The following is a 23,018-nucleotide window of genomic DNA, read 5'->3' as shown; positions in this document are numbered from 1 at the left end:
AACTGCAAACAGGCTCCCAGTTTCTAACCGAAGACTTCCTATGATTCTGGATGGTCGACATGCGCTGGGAGGGTCGCGGCTAGAGGCCAGCTCCTGAGAACAGACACAAGGCTCATGCACCCGACTGGCGTGAGGAAACTGAGGCTGGGACCCAGGAGGGGATAAGGCACAATGCACCCCGGAAGAGTGCGCCCGTCAAGCTCCTGGCTGCCTGAGCTAAATTCAAGCCCAACAGAGTCCACGCTTTTGTGGAATACCCAAAAACTGGAACCGCACGCAATGCAGGGCCCGCTCCATATAGGGCAGCCAGGAGCCTGAGCAGTGCAGGCGGGGAAAGCACACACCCGTGAGCGGGGGTGGGGTGGGGGGGAAGCACACACCGGTGAGCGGGAGGGGGGGCAAACCCCGTGTGGCCGGAACACTGCGAGTGCTTCCCCCACACACCAGCGATATCTGTCTGCAGGGCTCCTCCCTCCCCACAGCACGACTGAACAAGAGACCACCTCCACACGCCTGTTTCAGGGCGGAAATTAGACACTGAAGAGACCGGCAAACTGAAGCCAGATAAACAAAGGGAACCGCTTCAGAAGTGACCGGTGCAACAGATTAAAATCCCTGTAGGTAACACCGACTACACCGGAAGGGGCCTATAGATATGGAGAAGTGTAAGCTGGAACGAGGAGCTATCTGAAACCAAACCGAACCCACACTGACCGCAGCAGCTCCAGAGAAATTCCTAGATATATTTTTACTTTTTTTTTTAAATTAAACTTTATTGCAATAACAAAGTAACTGTTCTTAATAATAAAAGCAGAGTGTGTATAGGCAAGAAGATGGTCTTTTCTCAGGTCAAATCCCCATTCTTAATGTTTCAGACCTGGGTTGGCTAGCATAGCCTTCTAGAATGTCACATTTATCCACCAGGTGTCATTATTTACCAGTTCTGGTTAAGTCACTGGGCTGTCTCACTGGTACATTTGATGGCTGGGATCAAGGCTAGAGACAATATGAGATGAATCAAAATAGATTTAGAAAAAAAAAAAAGATTTAGGAAAGGACTACAGTGTAGCTTGGGGGACTGTCAAAGACCAGTGACAACTTTCTGATCAGATTTTCCAACCTACCGCTTCTCCTGGAAGGAGTCAGAACTAGGGCTCTCAGAATTACCCCAGCTTCTGGCTGCCCTGGGCTGGACACAGGTTTGTACCCTCAAGCCTAAGCAGTCTTCCTGCCATTAAAACGTGGCCTTTCTGTGCCCGACACCCTTCCCGTCTGACTCCTGGCTCACGGGTCTCAGGGGACAGAAAAGCACAGTAGAGAGATACATAAGTCATGTTCCTTCCTACACTGAAGGTCTCTAAAGACCCAGAGTTCAGGATACAAATACCCAGAGATCAGAGATCATGGGGCTGGGAGGACAGGAAACGAGCATGCCTGGTAGTGCCTGGAGAAAGTCTACCTGGAGGACTGAAGTAAGAAGAGGAGCCTCGAACCCTGAGCCCTCGTCTCCCCCACGTTTCCTTCAGGCCGCCGCCACCCGGCAGGAGGCTGAGGTGGGCGCGGTCCGGCAGTCCCACCGGCGCTCAGAGCCACCCATTCCTGGCGAAGTCCAGGCGCAGCGCCTCCTCCTGGGCGGGGCTCAGCTCCTGCAAGGGGGAGCGGCAAGGGCCTCCGTAGTAGCCGAACCAGTCCATGGTTTTCTTCAATCCTGGGATCCCGAAGCTCCGGGTCACCTAAGGAGCAGCGCCTGTTAGAAGAGACTGGGGACTCCCCTTCACACACACGCACACACACACACACACACACACACACACACACACCCAAGGCATGTCACTTTCACACACACGCACACGCACACACACACACACACACACACCAGGCATGTCACTTTCAGAAGGTTAGGGTACCCACCCTCCTTCCCCAGTAAAGTAACTCTGCCGAATCTATGACAGCCAGGGTAGATTGGGAATCCAGAAGGCAGGTGGGTGGGAGAGAACACTGCCCAAAATCTAGAATGAAGGAAGGCGCTTCCTTTGGTTTTAGAGAAATCCACCCCACTGGGGAGGAGAGCAGCATTCAGTCCTCAAGCTGAGAAGGGAAAAGGCAGCAGTGCTGTGGGTCTGGGGGCTAGAGCATCTCTGGTCTACAGCCCAGTTCCCTGGTACCTGACCTGGGCGTATGGGTTGCAGGAAATCAGCATGGTCCAGACCTCTACTGTCCCCACAGCAGGGTCCTCCCATCCACCCATAACTCTTCCCTGACCCCCAATTCCAAATGCTCTCACAGGGAAAACAATGCATCTGTTGTCCAAAGAATAACCTTGTATCAGTTTATCTCTGAGCAAGTTCACTTGCCTAAAAAAGGAGGGGTCTGGACAACATGATCTCTAAACTTTTCCATTGTAATGGAAGACCTAATTTAAAATCAGGCATGGAGTTTTACAGAAAGTGAGGTATCTCCTTTCTTTGCTTCTAGCATAGCAACTGGTGGTTTCACGCTGATCACAAGTGTTAGATTGGTCTTTGATTGCTTAAAAAGAAGTAATTATTACTTAATAATGTTTCACTCTGAGGGAAGTAAAACCTTAGAAATATGGGCTTCATGAAGGGTAAAAATAGAAAAGAGGTTGTTTGGGGTAAAAAAAAATTGGGAACCACTGATGAATGACTGACATTTAATAACTATTCACCACTAGAGGCCAGTAGACTTTAGCAAGCTTCCTCCCAGTCCTGGTTCCAGCCGTAATATTCTAATAACCTGGGCATGTGCGTGAGTGTGGGTGCTCAGTCGCTCAGTCCTGTCTGACTCTTTTGGACCCTATGGACTGTAGCCCACCAGGCTCCTCTGTCCATGGGGTTCTCCAGGCAAGAATACTGAGTGGATTGCCATTTCCTCCTCCAGGGGATCTTCCCGACCCGAGGATCAAACCTGTGTCTCCTGCATCTCTGGCATTGGCTAGAGGATTCTTTACCACTGAGCCACTTGGGAAGGCCCAATAACCTGGGCATTTCACCCAAAACCTGAGTAGGGTGAGAAAGACGATGGAAACAAGAAGTACCTAGAAGAAAGCCTTCTTCCACCGTGGGTGTCTGAAGATCTCTGATTTGTTGTCCCTCTTTAGACCCTGAGAAAGGGTGGAATGGTTTGGAGGTAAAAACCATGGAAAGTCCTAAATATAGCCAGGGCAAGAGGCTGGCTGGGTGGGAGGGCAGAGGAAGCACATTGTGTTCGAGCAGGGCAGGGCAATAAGGTGACATCAAGCTGCTCTTGGGGTGGCTGAGCCTATAGCCCAGGCAGCAGAAAGGTGTTCCAGGCATTCCTGAGTGTGTGCCCAGAGCTGGCACAGGATGGGACACAAAGTGAAGGGTAAGACAAGATGGCATGCCGGGGGCAGCAAGCATCCTCTCTTCCCAAGGGGCAGCCCAAGCTGCTTTGTCTGTAAAATTAGGAGATAACGAAAGCTACCCCATGTCACAAGAACTGGATGAGAAAAATACCACTATTATAAGCAACAAGGTTCTACTCTGTAGAACAGGGAATTATATTTAATATCTTGTGATTAAACCATAATAAAAAAGAATATGAAAAAGAATATATATGTATAACTGAGTCACTTTGCTATATAGCAATAATTAACAATGTAATTCAACCATGCTTGGATAAAAAAAATAAATTTAAAAGATCCTACTATTAGCCCCAAGGGGCCTGGAAGCTCCTCCTCTTCCTGTCTGGTGGTATGTAGACTCTGGAACTTTCTCTCTCACAGGGAGGGGAATGGGAGAGCAGAGGTCCTGCCCCAGTGGAATGCTGGTATGTATAGTACAGCCTGGCCAGATGGGGCTTAGCCTAAAGGACCTTATTCCTGCAGTTATTACAACCTATCTATAGCGCATCCTATGCCAGGAGAGTTTCACAGCCAGGGAAACTCAAGCTTGCCTCCTCAGCTGTCCTTTCTCTACATCTGAATTAATCTGTCCCTTTGAGGTAAAGATATAAACTGTGAGGGACATCTAGAGCCCGCCCACCACTTTACCTGCCTCAGAGGCAAAACTGGATGGAGCACGAAAATAGTCATGAGACAAATGTTTAACGCAATATTTTTTAAAACGTAAAAATCAATGCAAAAAAAGCCCACGATGAGCAGAGTCAAAGTTTTAAATAATGGCAAGATCCAATAGAACCGTGCCCAGAATCTTGTAGCCTGAGGCCATTAATTACATGTGCCCTCTATACATGTTTTGCATGTTTTTAATGGTAAAGTTTTTTTTTTCTAGAAGTAGATTTAGGGAAAAAAGTTGGTTTGATGTGTTTGCTTCCATTCAAGCCAGGGAAGTAAAATTCTAATAAGTTATCTTTTTGGTATTAAATGAAAAAAGTGTTGCAAATGTTAATGTACCTACTTTAAAAGTTTTCAGTGTTTTTTCCCAACTATTCTAATATCCTGGGAGGGAAAAATCACTGTTTAGAAAACTACCTGAATAACTTCCCTGCTGGTCCAGTGACTAGGACTCGGGTCTCCCAGTACGGGGAGCCTGGATTCGAGCCCTGGTCAGGGAACTGGACCCTACATGCCACAACTAAGAGTTTGCATGCTGCAGCTAAGATTTGGTACAGCCAAATAAATAAATAAAAGAAAACTGCTTAGAGCTTTCACTTCCAGGAAGATGGAATAGGTGTACTTTTCTTTATTCCTCTCAAAGAGTAGAACAACAACAAAAAAAAAAACAACCAAAGCCCAGGACATTATATAAAAACCAACATAAAAGTTTGAAAGGCAGAGAGAAGGAAGACTGACTAGTGACCTCGGGACCCAAGAAACAACACCGTGCCGAGCTCCTCGGCCCAGACTTGAAACCAAAGGAGCAGTGACCCTAAAATGCCAGTAAGCAGAGGCAAGAAAAGCCCCACAAAAGCCAGCTCTCTCTGGTCTGAGACAAGGAAGGGGCAGCTGAGCAAGATGGAGAACTTGTGAGCAATAATCACTCCAGCCAGACCCCGAAGGAGAGTCAGAACTTTGACCACTGCCCACCCTTAAGGAGGCCACCCTGTCAAACACACTCGAGGTGTCAGGGAAGGCCACGTGGGGAGCAGTAAGGAAGCACTTCTACCCCTTCCAGCCAGTGAGGTATCAGTAGAGGCCTAGTATGGAGTTATTATTATTTTTAAACTCCCAAAAAAGAAACCTCCAGGCCCAGATGGTTTCACTGAAGAATTCTAAAAAATGTTCCAAGATATAACATAAATTTTCATAATCTCTTCCAGAAAACAGAAGAGAAGGGAACATTTCCCAATCAATTAATGAAGCTATTTTTATCCTGATACCAAAATCAGACAAAGACAGTACAGAAGAAAAGAAGCAAAGAAAGGAAGACTATATACCAATATCTCTCATGAATATAGACATGAGAGGCTAATATTGATAAAATATTAGCAAATGAAATTCAGCAATATATAAAAAGAGTTATACAGCATGTGCCAGTGGAGCTTATTCCACTGGGATACAAGTCTGGTTCAGTATTTAAAAATTGTTAATGTAACTCACCATGTTACCAGGCTAAAGAGGAAATAAAACACTTGATCATATGAATCAATAAAAAAAATTTGACAAAAATTCAACATCCATTTATGATTTTTAAAAACTTTCTGAAAGCTAGAATAGAGGGAGAACTTCCTCAACTTGATAAAGAGCATCTACAGAAACCTACCTTCCTTTGTGCTTAACAGTGAAAGACTGAATGCTTTTCCTTAAGATCAGAAACAAGTCAAGATGTCTACTCTCACTACTCTTATTCATCTTAGTGCAGGAAATTCTAGCCAGTGCACTAAGGCAAGAAAGGAAATAAAAAGCATGCAGATCAGAAAGGAAGAGATTAAAACATGCCCTATTTATAGATGATATGATTGTCTATGTAGAAAATCCCAAGGAATATAGAAAAAAATCTCGTAGAACTCATAAGTGAGTTTAGCAAAGTCATATACAATATGAGATAAGCAAGCAAAAATCAATTGGTTCCTATACATACTAGCAATGAACATATGATAGTGAAATTAAAAATACAATATCATTTATAATCACTCAAAAATATGAGCCACTTAGGTGTAAATCTCTCAAAACTTGTAGAGAACTTGTGTGTCAAAAACTACAAAATGCTGATGAAATAAATCAAAGAAGGTTTACATAAATGGAGACATATCCTATTCAAGGATTTGAAGACAACAAAGCAAAAATGTCAGTTTTTCCCAAATTGGTGCACAAGTTTAAGACAATTCCTACCAAAATCCTAGCAAAAGTATTCATAGATATAGATGATATTTTTCTAAAATATATATGGCAAGATAAAAGATTTAGATTAGTTAAAATAATTCTGGGGAAGAAAAGAACAAAGTAGGAAGAGTTGGTCTAGCTGATTTCAAGATTTATTATACACCTACAATAATCAAGTCTGTGTGGTACTGCAGAGGGATAGATCAATGGGGAGAATAGAGAATCCAGAAATAGACCCACACAAATACACCCAGCTGATTTTTGACAAAGGTGCAAAAGTAATTCAATAAAGGAAAGATCATCTTTTCAACAGATGGTGCTGGAGCAAGTGGATATCTACAGGCCAAAAAAGAAAAGAAAAAAAAAAAAACCTTGATCTAAGTCTCATACGTTTTACAAAAATTAACTCAAAATGGGTCACAGGCTTGTAAAACATAAAACTTTTAGGAAAAAGAGAAGAAAAACTTCACAATCTTGTGCTAAGCAGAGAGTTCTTAGAGTTGCATCAAAAGCATAAACATGAAAGTAAATATTGATAAATTAGACTTCCTTAAAATTAAAAAGGGCTTCCTGCTGACTCAGAGGGTAAAGTGTCTGCCTACAATGTGGTAGACCTGGGTTCAATCCCTGGGATGGGAAGATCCCCTGGAGAAGGAAATGGCAACCCACTCCAGTACACTTGCCTGGAAAATCCCATGGACGGGGAAGCCTGGTAGGCTACAGTCCATGGGGTCGCAAAAGTCAGACACGATTGAGCAACTTCACTTTTCACTTTCAAAATTAAAAAAATTTTGCTCTGCAAAAGATCTGTTAAGAGGATGAGAAGACTGGGAGAAGTATTTGCAGACAACATTTTTGACAAAGGATTAGTATCTAGAAGGTATAAAGAACTTCTAAAACTCAACAGTGGGGAAAAAATCCAATTGGAAATTGGGTAAGAGACAAAAATAGACATTTCATATAAATGGCAAATAAATACATTATAAGAGGTTCAATAGCATTAGCCATCAGAAAAATGTAAATCAAAGCCACAATGAGATGTCACAACATGCCTATCAGAATGGAAAAAAACTCAACACCAAATGCTGTTGAGGATACAGAGAAACTGGGTCACTCATACCTTTACACTGATGTAAATACAAAATTGGAGAAGGAAATGACAACCCACTCCAGTATTCTTTCCTGTGAAATCCCACAGACATAGGAGCCTGGCAGGCTGCAGTCCATAGGGTCACAAAAGATTTGGACACAACTTAGTGACTAACAACAGCAAAAATACAAAATAGTACACTTACTCTGGAAAAAAGTTGGTCAGTTTCTTAAAATGCTAAGCATGCAAACTTTATACAACCCATCAGTTGTGTATTTATCCCAGAAAAAATGAAAACTTATAGTCATACCAAAATCTGTTCATGAATGTTCACAGCAGCTTTTAATAGCCCCAAACTGGGAACAACCAGCTATCCTTCAACAGGTAAATGGTTAAACAAAGCTGTTTCTGGCCACATTCAGTAATAAAAAAGAGCTGCTACATGTGTTTGAATGAATCTCCAGAAAATTATGCTGAGTGAAAAAAAAGCAAATTTAAAAATGTTCTAGGTGACCTTACATTTATATAACTGTCTTGAACTAATACAATTACAGAAATGAACCTATTTGTGACTGCCAGGGGTTAAGGTGGGGGTGGGGGCAGGAGGTGAGTAGGTATGACTATAAAAGAATAGCATAAAAAAAAAGAATAGCATAAGAGATCCTTATGTTAATGGAAATATTGTATATCTTGACTATATATTTGTCAAAATCCTGGTTGTGATATTGCGCTATAGTTTTGTAAGATGTTACCATTGGGGTAAACAGGGTAATGGGTAGATGGAATCTCCCTGTATTGTTTCTCATCATTTCATGTGAATCCACAGTGATATGAGAGTAAAAAGTTTAAAGTATAAATGAAAACATGTCTCCAGGGACACAGGTTTTTCTTTTTGCCTCAGATTCCAGTATGGCTCAGCACAGCATTGCCTGCACTTGACCAGCATTCCACCTTGCCTCTTCTTGATTTGCCCAACACAGACTTGGGGTACTCGGTCTGACTGCAGAATGGATTATTTGAAGACAGGACTCTCCTGGGAAAGCTGGGCTCTGAATACCTCCAGGCTTCCCACGCCTTTATTAATTAACCTGTCATTCCACTTTTCAGGATCTGGCCCCTTATAAAGCTGACATAAAGGCTCATGGTTCCCTCTCTAGGCAGTGTATCTCTAAGTACAGTTCCAGGATTCCCTATGTCACAATCACCTAGGACGTTTGTCTCAGTGACTATTCCTGAGCATAAAAGAGCAGAATTTTAACCAGCTCCCTGAATGAATTCTAATGTACACTTAAGTTTGAGAACCAACGGGGCTTGACTTTGTCTGAAGTCAAGATTTTCTGGGAAGGCACAAAAAGTTTCCCACACTGGGATGTTCTCTAAAAGGCCTTTCTGAAAGAGGAGAGACCAAGGAGGGACCCCTGTGCCAGCACTGGCTCCTGTTCCAACAAGGACACAGACCACCCCCACGCTGGGCCCACGGGCTGGGAGCTCACCGCAGTGTTTGGCTCGATGAGGCGGTGCTGCAGTTTCTGGGCATCTTCCCATTGCCCTGTGAGGCAGAGTCGCTCCAGCTGGCACACCTGAGCCCCCAGGACATTGGCCAGGGCACACACGCCCCCCACAGCTCCTGCCACAAGGTAACAGGCAGAATATCAGCCAGAGCCTCTTCTCGAAGAGAATTCCAAACCCTGGTCCCCGGCACCTCTTTGTTCTGGGGAGTCAGGCTGAGGATTTTTAGGCCACTGGTGAGCCACAGCTGAGACACAGTCTGTGAGTTTACGGAGTACAGGTTTCCAGAGAGAACCTTGCCAGCATATTCAGAATAGAACCCCACAGGCTGAGGGGCAAGGAACAGAGCCTGAAGGCTGACTCAGGGACGGTTCCTTTCTCTCATCCCCCTCTCCCCCACGGTAAAGTCCCACCTTCCAGTTGGCACCTCTACACTCCAGCAATTGCCCCCTGACTCATCAGCCCTGGAAGGGGATGGCATGGATGGGAAGCCTCTGCTCTACGGAAATTGTATTCCCCCCAGTGAATTCAGCCTTGGGCCAGTTGTGGGGGAGGAGAATGAGCACTAGACTTAGTCAGGAGACCCGGCGTTTCCTCCCATTGGCTGTGTGAACTTGGACGAGTCATCTAACCCTCGCCGGCCCTCTTTGTTCTCATCTGGGCAATGGAAACGGGCTGGCTGTGATCTCGGAAGTTCTGCCACTTCTGCCAACCTGTTTAGTGTGATTGCAAAGCTAGTTAGGAGTGACTCAAAGCAGAGTGGCCTCAAGACTGGAGAGTGGGCATTTCTCATGAGTGAATATAATTGCTGTTTATCAAAAACCTACTGTGTCAAGGGCTATGACAGACACAGGGCCAATGCTCTCTAATCCTCACATCTCCCTGCTTTGCCGAGTAAGAACTCAGGCGCAGAGAGGTCGTTTAGCTTGCCCAGTGTTAGTCAGTGAATAAATGGCAGAGCTCAGATTCCAGCTTAGATCTCCAGCCTGCAGAGCCAGTGCTATTTCCGCCTACCACACTCAGGAAAGAAGCATAAATGGGTCTCCTTTAACTCTTCCCTTTAGAGACTGTGACAGGGCAGAGGGGAGTTATGCGGAACCTATACCACAAGCCAAAGTCTGCAGAGACCAGAAAGAACATGAAGCAGCATTGTCCCCTGCATCACTGGAAAAGTAACTCAAATCTTAAATCATTGGGGCTTCAGCTGATGGGAGCAGGTACTCCCCTCCCCTCCAGAGCCCAAATCCAGTCTGAACTCAGGGACCTTGACCCCAAGCAGACAAGAGCACTTGGTCTAAATGGTAACATTCCTAGGATCCTATACTGGAACAGTGTCTGATCAGTCAGATGAAGATCCCCAGGTCAACCCTGCAGGCCTGACAATTCATTCTGGCCTGGGCCCAGGGAGAGAGGAAAACGCACTCCCAGACTGGTGGGAAGCGCCCCAAGGCCTCTGCCCTTAGACGATGATTTACAAGGTGAGATTAAAGGAGCTAAATTTGTCACCTAAGCAGGGAGCTTGGGACTTAGAACAAACTGCAGGCATCCCCCCTACAGGCCAGGGGATTGTTCATGGCCACCCTCCTCCGCCTAACAAGGTCACTTAGAAGCATCCACTATTCAAATAAGTAAGTGGTGAGACATATCTCTGAGGTTTCCCAGCAGGCAGGCTGGCAAAAGCCCCCTGTCCACACAGTCCTGGCCTTCAGCGTCTTTCCCAGCAGAACCCAGCTGCCTGTATCATGACCACTTGTCACAATCTGAGAGGAGTGGGAGGGCCTACCTACGGCATAGCTGGCCAGCAGGAAGCCAGCCGATCCGGCCAACACCTGGAAATCCTGACTCCTGGTCTTGTGAACAATCAGCCCAATCCTGGTCACCTGTAATAACAGCCAAGCTAGTGTGAGAGCTGGGCCGACAGGCTCTGCTGCTGGCCTGGCTGGGGGCTGGGGGCTGGGGGCTGGGCAAGTGTGGGAGAATGAGAGTCGAGGTCCCAGAGAGATACCCGCCTTGATTCAGATGAACCCCAGGGAGACCTGAGGACAGAGGGAACCCACACCAGAGTCCAGGACTGAAGCAGGTCCTAGAGCTGCCCTGAAGTGGGTATCAAAGGAGAAGAGAAGGAGTCCCCAGCCTAGGGCTGCTGCCACTCACATCACCCCCACTGTCCTTGATGCCCACAATATTGGGGTGCTGGGAAAGCGTGACCACCGCATCCACCGGCAGGTCCAGCCCCGTGTTGGCTGGGACACTGTACAGCACCACAGGAATCGGAGACAGGTCAGCCACCTGAGGGGTGCAGAGAAGAGAGGGGAGGGCAGCTGCCCCAGGCCTGAGGCGGTCAGAGCCTGAGTCTGTGCAGGACTGCCTGGACTGGCCCACCTCCTGGATGAGAAGTCACGGAGCTGTGCACCCTGATTGCAAACACTGATCCTGGGTGATATTGAAGAGTGCTTTCTGTGTGCCAGGCACAGCTCCAAGTCCTTTTGGTTTTGACTGATCTTAATCCTCCCTGGAGGAAGATTCATCATTCCTCCCATTGGAGAGGGGAGGGGAGAGCGACCCAGCAGGGTTAAGTCAGTTGCCCACGGTCACACAGCTGGTAGCTGGTGGTGTCCCTCCCCTCTCCCAAGCTGCCATTCATGGGAAGTCAGCTCACCACTCTGCTCCTAGCTTCTCCCCTCCCATCCCTGGGCAGAATCTCTGCTCCACCCAGCTTCCTCTGGGCCCAGGCCTCAAACCCACAACCCCACTTTAACCCACCTTGGTGTAGTGGTGAACAAGGGCAGCGCTGCTCATGCGGCCACGATAGTAGCAAGGGGTCACCACCATGGCGGCATCAGCCCCGACGTGGGCCATGCTCACTGTCATCTCCACCGTGGCCTGAGTAGCTACAGGAGGAAGAAAGAAATCTTCCCTACAGGCCATGGTGGGCGAGGGCAGGAGGGAGAGGACCAGACTAGGACCGAGGCAAGCAAGGGATGCAGAAGAGAGAGAGCAGGACCTAGACTGAACCCAGCTCCAGGCCAGGGAGCCAGCCCCCCACACCCAGCCACCGCCAGGCCCGGGCATTCAGGCCTCACACTCGCAGCCGGAGCCAGCCAGCAGGAGCTTGTCCTTGGGCAGGGCCTGGCGTGCACGGCTCACCACCTCCAGGCGCTCACTGCTGGTCAGGAAGGGGAACTCGCCATTGGAGCCCTGGACCACGAAGCCTGCAAGAGAAGCAACACCTTACCATCTGCTTGTGAAAAACCCAACGTTGGTCTTAACTCACCCAGGTTCCTACCTCTCCAACACCACTGTTTTTCATACATTTCCTTCCCATCTTTGTCCTGAGGCAGGCAGAGTGTTGTACCCTGTTGCAGTGAGAGTGTTCACACCATTTTTTTTGTTTGTTTTAATGAGATATTTCAGCATACCAGAAAGAATAGATAATAATATAATCCACATCAGTGTACCCAGTACCCTCAACAACCTCCCCCCATCTCTTCCTCATCTCTGGCCTGTCTCAAGTGTTCATGGTTCCCATTCGTGTCTTTTTACCCTTAAAGCACATATCTGGAGCCATAAACTATATAATAGGTTTTTTGCCTATTAAGACTTTACAGAAATGGAATCACATAATCTCCTGCTCTTTGCCATTTTTGCTCACCATTATGTTCTGAGCTTTGTCCACAGCAGTACAGAGAGCCCTGATTCATTTGTTTTCATTGCTATATAATACTCTCTTGTGAAGTTAGACCACGACTTACTTTTCATTCTCCTTTTGACGATATTTAGAATATTTCCTATTTTGCTATTACAAACAATGCGAAAACCAACAGTTTAAGAGTTTCTCTCAGTTTAGATACTTAGGTGTGTAATGGCTGAGTCACAGGTAAATGCACCTTCACGTGCCAGACTTCTAATTAGCCAGTCCATACGTAGCAGCACGCAGAAAAACCTGTGAGTTTCAATACTCAGTATTCACGTCAATACTGAGTATTGTCAGAACAAATTCTTGCCAATTTTCTGGATGAAAAGTGGCATCTCATTATTTTATTTTGCATTTCCTCTTTTATCCATCATTTGTGAGGTTTCTAATATTAGAGGTGTCAATCCTTTCATATCCACAAGAGACCAGTAGAACTGATGTTCTTCAACTGAATCTAAAGGGAATGTAAAACCATTTTCCTCTCAGCTTATTTCATTTAACTTTCTCTTTCCTCTTCTTTCTCCTCTCTACTCCATTCTATCCCAAATTTTTTCCCTTAAATGTAGCATACAATACACGAAGATTATTAATAAATAGAAGACTGTTAGGGAGAAAGGAAAGAAAGCAGGGGGCTATCTTAATATACAAAATCACTGCCATACAGTTCTGACAGATATCTGATTTGGAGGTTCCTGACAGTCAAAGCTAAAAGGGAAATGTAGTCATCTGACAGATATGTAGAAATCAAGATAAAGCAAAGCAGCTGCCCTGGAGAAACACAGATTTTCCTGGCACTGGGACCGAGAAAGATTGTTCCTGTGAGTCATCCTTAAGAGGACACAGTGTGGTGGGGAGTCAGCTTTACACCACAAGGCTTTCTCTGTGCTGTTCACTATCCCGTTCAAGTCCACTGAGCGGGCGGCCGGGAGAGCTTCCTGGATACTTAGCATTTCTCCCCCAGTTTCGTGTCTTGGTAGCATTGCAGGGGACATCTAGAGGCAAATAGCTTTCTGCTTCTGTTAGATCATTGCCTCCAGCATCAGTTCCTCTATGTCAGGCTAGGAGCCCATGGTAGGAGCCTCCTTCTGTCTTGCTACATAAGGTCCCAGTGGTTTCCCAGTGGATCTTCCCACTTGCAGAGTTGCCAGCCCTAGAGAGGGCTCAAGTGCAGCCATGACAGGACCAGTAACTTCTGGCTAAGGATTTAGAAATCAAGCTGCCCCTGCCTCCCCAAGCCCTCTTGAATGGGGCTTCTTGCTTCAGACATGCCTCCAGCCATGGTCACTCACTCCCAAGTCCCCTTTCATTCTGGTGGCCAAGTCCAGAAACCTCCATGTCCCACAGGTGGACTTGGCCTAAACAGCAGGACAGCTGGGTCTTGAGCTTGGCCGGGGGCGGGAGCAGGTGGGAGAAGCAGGCCCTGTGCTCAAGACTCCTAGTGGTCTCTCCTCGTTTGCTTAAGGGGGCACCCGACCCAGACCTGACTCTCAAGAAGGCAGTGAGTCCAGGCTGGGGAAGAGGAAGTGTGGCGAATGAGGAAAGTGAGCGCTGGGGAAGCAGGGAGCAGCAGAGTTGGCAGCCAGAGTCCAAGTTTACTTCCAATGTGGCCCCTTGCCAGCTCTGAACTCTTGAGCAAATAGCTTAATCAAACTTCAGCTTCCTCAACTGAAAAATGGGGGTAATTTTAGTGCCCTTTCTAAAGTTGTGTGAAGTTTAAATGAGATCCTATTTACAAATGCCTGGAATAGACAGAACCTGGCATCAAGTAGCTATAATCATTATGGAGTCAGAGGAAGTGCTCAAGCCTTAAAACTGGATCGTAGCAACTTTCAATCTGAGGGGGGGGACGGTGGTTGGTATGGGAGGGGAGGCTGCATCCAGGGACCTCTCAGCCCCTCCAGCTCTGAGAGGAAAGAGGCTCATGTCAGAAGCTTCTTTCCCCTAGGAGCCAGTGTGGCCTGATAAGGGGAATTGGGTGGAGGCTGAGGACACACAAGCAACAGGGTGACTTACTGTGGCCAAGAGGAATCACAATCTCTTTTATGTAAGGAGCTTCCCCAGTCAGTATTATACACTTTGGCCTATCGTCATTGCCACCTCTTCCGAGAAGTCTTCCTGGAATCCAGTCTTCCCTGAGCATGTTTCCTCTGAACTTCTCCTGCCTGTTCCTAGTCCTTCCCTGCTGTCTACTCAAAAATGCATGGAGATCCTCAGAATCCTACAATCTCCCTTACCCCCACCTGTTGGGACTAGGAAAAATTTCTCCAACTGGCCTCTGCTGTGAAATGAGGAAATTGAACATTTTCCTAAGTCCTCCTTGACTTGAGGATTTGGAGTCACTTTTTAGGCTTTTCCTCCTCCCCTTTGCTGATCTCTAAACACTCCCTTCCAGCCAAACTGACTGTCAGAGTCCCCCAAACACGGGGCCATCTTCCTGCGGTACGCCTTTGCTCCTGCTCTTCCCTCTGCCCAGAACACCTCCTTAGTTGCAGCCCCCCACATGCTGCAAGGACCTTGAAGCCTTTCTCAACCCCCCTCCCCACTAGGCTCCACGGTGTTTTGTCCTTGCTCAGCACTTGTCTAGAAGAATCTAGGTCAAGGATGGCGTCTGCCTCATTTTGGCCTCCTCTGTGACACCTAGCACAGTGCCTGTTGACCTATGTGTTGATAATTGGTAGTATAAAAGAAAAATTATCCCAAACCTGGTCTGGGGCAGAACTTTTTTGCATGATGTAATTCATAACCTCCCACTAGGAAGAAAGGAAAGTTCCTGATGAAATGTTGAAGCAATTTCCTAATGAGTTTTAATGGAATTAAGCCTTGATCTGGGAAACCAGCCACCCCCCATCCCCCAGCAGACTCTCAGGCAAGAGGCTAGTGACTGTTAACTTTTCTTTGTATCTAGTCTAACAATGATTTAACCATTCTCTTTTCTTATAAAAATATCCTCACCAAGAGTTTATACTTGAATTGTCTCCTTAGAAGCTATCTTCCTTGAAGTACAACTGTAGTAAAACTTTGACATGAGCTCATAACTGAATTGTCCAATAATTTTTTGACTTTTAACTTGAACTACCTTCAGATTTACAGAAAAGCTGCAAAAATGATAGAGGATTTCCATACATCCCTCCATCATTGTACCTAACTAGAGAACAGTGATCAATACCAGAGAGTGAACATGAGTACAATACTAACTGCAGACCTTATTTGAAATTTTTGCCAGTTTGAAACTTTTTTAAAGCTAAGATTCCAAAGTCATAATTAGCTAATCTGAAATTTTATGTATTAAGTTTTTAGTAAGGGATTTAAGGTCTTTCAGATAAATGCACATATTTTAACAATCATTTTCAGAAGCCAAAATTCACTGCATTTGGTTTCTGTCTAATTATCATCTTCCAACATTTTCCAGTATGATTGGCTCCATTTTTTTTCCCAATTAAGATTTTTATTATGAAGTACCTTACACACACACACATATCAGTGTTTATGTAGCCAGTGATTAATAGTGTCAGAAATATTCAAATACTCCTAAGTGGGCTCCATAAAGTCACAATTGACAACATGTAGAGTGTTTATAGATTTACTCATTCTTTGCAATGATTCTAGGCACCTCCTTCCTGGAGTTTGAGGCCCACAGTTTGGAAACCACTGGTAAATCCATAGTAGTTACAAATGGTAAGACATGCCTATGTAAAGGAGACACTGGGGGTTAGACAGTGCCCTGTACCTGACTTCTCTCAAGTTTCCTGGGGAAGACAGCTGTCTCCCTTTAACAGCTTAACAGGGAGGTCGCCACTTGCCCCAGAAATGGCTTCCTGGGACCCAGAAAGAGGCGGTAGGGAGAGTCCCAGGCTTGCAGGTGGGCACAGAGCATGTCAGGACATGTGGGAACAGGACAGGGACAAGTATGAGAGACAACAGTTCAGGGGGCAGTGGGCATCAGACCAGGGAGCAGTGCAGGGCAGGGATGAGGGGTACAGGCTTTGCAGTCAGGCCACACTGGGCTCTGACCGCAGCAATATCCACCTGCTGTCTACGCCACCTCTGGGAAGATTGCACCTCTGAGCCTTACCTGCAAAGTGGAGATAATGTCATACCTTCCTCTTCGGTCTGTGCCATAACATGACACAGGGCGCGGCATGTACTAAAAACTTGAAAAAATGTGGTGGTTGGAGGGAACGATTTCCCTGGTGGCCCAATGGCTAAGACTCCACACTCCTAATACAGGGGGCCCAGGTTCAATTCCTGATAAGGAAACTATATCCCGGAAGCCACAACTAAAGATCCCACATACTGCAACCTAGACCTGGCACAGCCTAAATAAATAAATATTAACTTTTTTTTAAAAGGCAGGGGGAGCTATTGTAGTATGAGGAGTAATGCTGCTACTCAGTACTAAAGCAGCAGTGGCAGCCCCAGCCCCAGCAATAGCAGCATAAACCAGGAAGGAGAGTACATAGCCCAATACCGTGGCTCTGAAGGTAGCTGGTGGGGAGGCACCACCAAGATCCCAGTGGGGGTGGGGAGAGAGCAGCATCATGGGAGCAGCACAGGGTGGGAGCAGCACCAAGAGGACTGTAGCCCCACATCCCACCCCTACTTACTTCCAACCCGCACCTTACTTCCGCACACCTCCCAGCTCCTGGCTGCTTCCTCCTCCTTTGGCAGCAGCAGGTTAGTGGGGGCTGAGCCCTGTGGAGAGTTTCCATGCCCAGAACCTCAGACCCCAGAAGCTAATTTAGGGATCCTTGAACCAGCCTACCAGAGGAGGACTTGGGAGGAGGAACACTCTCCCCAGAGGCCCGCCCAGACCCGGGGCTGGCCACAGAGTCTCCAGACTCAAGAGTAAGGGCATGCAAGGCTTTATTGGCTCAGCTCAGGCATTTGGCATCGGTGTGTTGCTCTCGGCTGCTCCTGGGATCTGCCTCTCCCATCTTCTCTCGGGGGTTCTCCAGGGGCCTGTGAGTCTGCCTCTGCTACCCCAATTCTCCCTCATCAGGGGCCATCAGGGGCAGACCCCACTCATGGAGAGCTGAAGGGGCCCGGAACCCCTTGTGGGGGGCCTGAGGAAGAAGGGACTTGGGCAGCAGCATCTTCTCTGGGCCACATCAGTTGGCCCATCAGAGAGGTGGGCCACACAGGATGCCTGTGTTTGTGAGCCAGCCCTGCGGGGGGAAGGGGCATCTCCACCTGTGGTCAGGTGGCCTTAAAGGGGTGGAAGGCCTGCGGGCTGCGGCTGGGCAGACTGTGGGACTGGTGGTTCGGGTAACCCTGGTGGCCGTGGTGGCAGTGGCTGTGGTAGGTATGTGCATGGTTGGCACCAGCTGCGATGGATTCCCGCTGGGCGAGGAAATTCCCCTTCAGCTTTATCTCCACCTCCTCGAGGGCCTTCAGCTCCTCCTGGTTGATGTCCTTGGTCTCCAGGTGGCCCGAGTTCTGGCAGGCTGTGGCCCGTTGCAACATGGAGTTAGCCAGCTGCTGCCCCTTGGTGTCAATCTCCTTGGTACAGGCGGCCACAGCGGCCCACGTGGCCTCCTCCACGGACGAGGACTTCCCAGACTCCTTGTGAGTCTCTTTGGTCACGGAAGTCCCAGACATTCTCTGCTTGCTGGTGAAGGACTCCCGGTGAAGGGCCATGCCCTCGTCTCCTTGCTGCGTGCTGAAGGTCTCCACGCGAATCGTGGTGCTGGCCTCCCCGCCGCCACTGTTGGGCTGCGGAGCAGCGGCCGAGCTGCTGGGCCCGGCGGTGTTGAGGCAGGCAGTGTTGCTGGCGGCCAGCTTCTCTTCGGAAAGACGGCTAAAGTGCGATTTGATCCAACTCTCATTCTTCGAGTGTTCGCTCTCGGTTGGCTCCTGCACCTCTGGTGTGGTCTCAGAATCTGTCCTCCTTTTCCTCTTCCTCTGCATCCACAGCACGAGGCCTCCACCTCCCAGTAACAGGGCGGTCCCCAGCACCACCCTGCATGATGGTTGCTGGATGAGCTCCAAGAAGGGCTCCAGGACCCCACGCCAGGCGGGCAGAGCTAAGGGCACACTGGGAGTGGGGGAGCCCAGGTGGTCTGGTTCATGCTTGAAAGGACAGGCTCTCTGAGGGTGTCTGGCAGGCAGGCCCCCCACTGCACCCTCCCTAGGATGCCCCTCCCACCTCAGCAATGAGCCTCATTGTGAGGAAGGCGGTTGAGGGGCGGGGTGGGGAGAGACCACACAATCCTTTCTGTCCAACCTGACAGGAACGGCCTGAGGCCCCGAACTTTTGTCCCACCCTGACAGCTGTTCCTGAGGTCAGTGACAGAGCAGCTTCCCCAATTCTGAGTCCCCTCTGCCTCCTGCTTGGGATCTATTCTGCAAACCAGGCCTTCTTATCCTTCAGTCTTTGGTTTCTCTTCGTCCTCAAGGGGACAGAGGCTGCTGGGTCAAGCTGGCCATGGTTGAAGGGCCTTCTTGACTGGGCTGGCATCCATTCCTTGTTGCCTAAGCCTCGTGTCTCCCCCCCGGGCAGGGCCTACCCGCTCTGTCAGCTCAGAGCATTCCATCTCCACTTGCAGCCACCAGCCCCATTACAGAGAGGGCCCAGAAGAAAAAGGGAGGGGCTCATTCTGAAGTAACATGAGATCACAATTGGGCTGAGAAGGCAGGAAATAGAATAGGCGATTTCACCCAGCCCCAGATTCCTGGGGCTCTTTCAGGATGGGGGGCTGCTACCTCTTGCCTTAGTGATACCCTTGCAAACCCAGACTTTGCCCCTCCTCCTGACTCCCCTGTAAATGAGCACAGCTCAGGTGATGAGTGGGTGGGCTGGTTAGCCAGGCTCTTGTAGTTACAGACAACCGAGTCTGGCCCTCAATCCCAAGTTATACCCAGGGCCTCTCAGGGTAGAGACAGACCTGGGTCACTCCCAGAGGCATAAAACACATTTTTTTTTTTAATGCCAAAATACAGTTATAAAAATTGTGATATTTTAAACAATATTTTATCTAACAAACGAATGGCTTCAATATACACAAAATATTAATATGATACATTATCACAAGAATCCATGGTCTTGCCTACATAATAAGGAAATAAGACAGAAGCTTCAAGTTTTATGGGAAACATCATCTCTCTGCTCCTGCTGGAGTAGTTCTGGGGTAGTCCACTAACCTCATTTGGAAATAACAATTCAAAGTTCATCTTTGAGGTTGTTCGTGGGTGTGAGTTCAGGGACAATCGGCCCTTCTGCAAAAACCCCTCCCTTTGTTCTTTGGTTACAAGTTTTATTTAAATGAAGTCTTTATTCAAATAATTAATATAAATTAACAATGCTAGATAAATAATAAAGTTTTAGGCAATGTCTTCCAGAAGAATCTATTAACTGTTCACTGATTCCTCAAAGACAGGTTCCCATCTCTTTATTTTTTTTTTGTTTTATCTATATTTGCTCAGTCATGACCAACTCTTTGTGACCCCATGGACTGTATCCTGCCATACTCCTCTGTCCATGGGATTCTCCAGGCAAGAATACTGGAGTGGGTTGCCATTTCCTTCTCCAGGGGATCTTCCCGACTCTGGGATCAAAGCCAGATCTCCAGCACTGCAGGCAGATTCTTTACCATCTAAGCCACCCAGGCAGCCTATTGATCATCTCCTCTTTGGAGGACCTTTAATTCATTGCAGGACACCCTGGCAATGGGACGAGTAATGGTTCCCTCCCCTGCCCCTGAAACCTGGGCTGCAAAAAGAGGCAAAGATCCGGCATGAGAGACACAGATTTTCGAGCTAAAGTGGCTCATTGCCCCTTTCCCAGGCATTCTGACTGCATCCTGGGAGCTGGGACAGGGCCATATAGCCCGATGTTCTCTCTGCCAGGGCCTCAGGTTTGGGCTCCTTAGGAGAACTGCATTGAACGCTGTGGCACAGTTCTCATTCTAAAATGAGGAAACCGGATTAGAGAGTTTCAGTGATTTTTCCAAGGTTGTTATAACAGGCAGAAACATACTCCTACAAGTCTTCTAACCCTGGATGTTGGCCTCTTCCACACAGCGCCCTGCTCCCACATGTGTGGGGGTAAGAGAGAGCTGAGGTGGGAGCTGATGCCTGCATAGGTTGTATGGGAAACGGACCAGGGGCTAGTCTGCCAAAGTCACGGCAGCCATGCTCCCAGGCACCCCAGTACCCCCCTGCAGCAGTGAGTGGGGTAGGGGAGGGGAAGGAAGAGTGCAGAGAAGAGTCTGGGGTGCACGCAGACCCCAAATCAAAGTCCACCCTCCCCGCCCCCTGCACTAGAGTGTCCTTGAACCTGGGAGTTGAGGCCCAGTCTTCTCTCAGAAATTCAAGGAGCTTCTTACTTTGCCTCAAGAGAATCAGGCCTCAGCTCAAACCTTCAGGCTCCAGTGAGCTGGGCCCCAACAGAAATACCCTTTGTGTCGCTGCTCAATGTGGGCATCCACAGGGCACTCACTGTGTCCTAGGGAAGGGTCACATCGCCTGAGCACAGAGATATGAAAGGAGTCTCCAATAGGCCAGCAGATGCTGTCACAATGCGTCTCTGCCCACGGTGGTGATCATACTGTTATTCTAATCAGCGCCATCATTGGAGTCCATACCTGCTAATGTATATCACCCTCCACAGTTTACAGCATGCTCTCACTTGCATTCTCTCAGATTTTTCTCCCAACCCTCCTATGATGTGGCCATTATTACTCCCATGTGTCAGATAGGGCAACTGAGGTCTGGAGAGATTTATCTTGCAGCTAAATCAGTGGTTGAGCTGTGGTTTGAATCCAGAGTCCTTGTTCCAAACAGCTCCACTGCATCACCCTGGTCAAAACCACTCCATTCCCAAGTTGGTGCTGGGTGTGCTAAGTCACTTTAGTTGTGTCCAACTCTTTGTAACTCCATGGACTGTAGCCAGCTAGGCTCCTCTGTCCATGGGATCCTCCAAGCAAGAATATTGGAGTGGATTGCCAGGCCCTCCTCCAGGGGATCGAACCTGTGTCTCTTATATCTCCTGCATTGGCAGGCAGGTTCTTCACCACTAGCGCCACCTGGAAAGACCTGGGAAGTTGGGGCTGACCAGGGTCCATTTGCTGGAATCTGGTCTAGTGGGGGGAATTCATCAGTCAGCAGTGGAATAAGCCGAATGTGACTGTGCAGCCTGACCTGAGTTCAAATCCCACCTCAGCCATTTATTAGCTGGAGTGACCTTGGGCGAGTGATCTCATCAGTGTGAGCTCCAGCTTCCCGTCTGTGAGCTGCCATGGGTGCAGGATGAGGGTGGGTGGGGTGGGATGATGGGCGGGACTTGCCCCTTCTATCTTCATTTATTGTTCCTGTGGCTGTGTTGCATGTTGAGTGTCACAAATATGATCTGTCCCTGATCTCAGAGAGGGGAGGCCCCTGTGTAAAGGGGGAAACGAGTCAGAGGGTGCAGAACAGGAATTAATCTGGCCAAAGGAGGCTTTGCCCAGAAGAGGGTGCTGACAGGGCTTTGGGGGAGATGAATTTTATTCCAAGATCACAGGCCAGCAGTTAGCTTCCTCTCTGCCTCCTGACCCCAGACCAGTGTCCCCTGCTCCTCTCCTGTAATGGAATGACCCCCAGCGTACCCGACTGTCCATGAACAGCTCCACAGAGCCTGTGTGCCCTCCTCTGGTCACTGGCTGAGGAGACCAGGGTCATTCACACCCCTCCAACTCCCCCAGTGGACGGACCCCACTTACCTCGGAAGGGAAAGGTGCCCAGTTTGTGCAGATTCTCCTGCAGTTTCCCATAGTCCACCTCGGCCGTGGCAGTGAAAGGGGTGGTCACAGGTGGGTAGATGCCCGAGAGGTCCATCCTCCTCCCTTCCCCTGAGGGCCAGCCCCCCAAGGTCCTGGACAAGACCTTGCTCACCCCCGGCCTCACAGAGGACCAAACTCGGGGGACCAGCATCTCCACAGGAGGCTCGAGATCGAGCTGGTCTCTGCCCTCGAGGAATGCTGAGTTTGGACTCTTTCCTACCCCCGTTAATGATCAACGTTCCGAGTTAAAAATTTGCTGCCCCCTGCCCTGACTTGTTGGCCCTCAGGCGGGCCCAGGCTGGGTGTTACCAGGGCCAGAGGCTAGGCCTATGGTTCCAGGGAGGTCCTCCCTCCCCCTAGAGAGCCTCTGGAGAAATGCCACAAGCCTGTGTCCCTCTGGCCAGACAGAGGATTGGTTCCTGGGGTCTTGACACTAAAGGTTGCCTCCAGTGGGGCTTGGGCCCTCCTCCCACAGTTCCCAGCCCCAAAGCCAGGAGCCAGGCTGGCTTCCTGTCTTCTGCTTGGCAGTTGCGAGGTTGGCCGAGCTGACTGGCTGAGCAGGCCCGGCCCTGTGGGAGGTACCGCCAGCGGGGTGAGAAGCTGCCTGGGATGTGCTGCCCCTTGACTGCCCCGCTCCCCTGCCAAGCTCCTCCTGAGCCTGCCACGTGACAGCTTGCGCTGGGCATACTCCACCCCACTGGA

At 48.5% G+C, this 23,018-nt stretch overlaps 2 protein-coding genes across 3 annotated transcripts; both read right to left on the bottom strand.

Moving 5' to 3' along the window:
* Positions 1–745: 745 nt before the first annotated feature.
* HOGA1 (4-hydroxy-2-oxoglutarate aldolase 1) lies at positions 746–22,848 on the bottom strand. Of its 2 annotated transcripts, none has more exons than XM_020883497.2 (7): positions 22,257–22,846; positions 11,948–12,076; positions 11,628–11,755; positions 11,019–11,153; positions 10,648–10,744; positions 8,849–8,982; positions 746–1,733 (listed from the first exon to the last, which is right to left on the bottom strand). In XM_020883497.2, exons 1-7 carry the CDS (start codon positions 22,465–22,467, stop codon positions 1,584–1,586), a joined length of 984 nt encoding a protein of 327 aa, XP_020739156.2. In that variant the 5' UTR covers positions 22,468–22,846; the 3' UTR covers positions 746–1,583. The 2 variants fall into 2 exon arrangements, with proteins under 2 accessions (XP_020739156.2, XP_070326075.1); XM_070469974.1 differs by lacking the exon at positions 746–1,733 and adding an exon at positions 1,843–3,124 and having other exon boundaries at positions 22,257–22,848.
* On the bottom strand, positions 17,405–19,091 carry C7H10orf62 (chromosome 7 C10orf62 homolog). Its single transcript, XM_070469868.1, has 2 exons — positions 19,065–19,091; positions 17,405–18,627 (listed from the first exon to the last, which is right to left on the bottom strand). The coding sequence occupies exons 1-2, from the start codon at positions 19,089–19,091 to the stop codon at positions 17,755–17,757; spliced, it is 900 nt and encodes a 299-aa protein (XP_070325969.1). The 3' UTR covers positions 17,405–17,754.
* Positions 22,849–23,018: the final 170 nt, after the last annotated feature.

This window comes from Odocoileus virginianus, chromosome 7, assembly GCF_023699985.2.
Source record: "Odocoileus virginianus isolate 20LAN1187 ecotype Illinois chromosome 7, Ovbor_1.2, whole genome shotgun sequence".
NCBI classification, from domain to species: Eukaryota; Metazoa; Chordata; class Mammalia; order Artiodactyla; family Cervidae; genus Odocoileus; species Odocoileus virginianus.
Note: the sequence above shows the minus strand (reverse complement) of the source record. Positions and strands in the feature narration are given on the sequence as shown.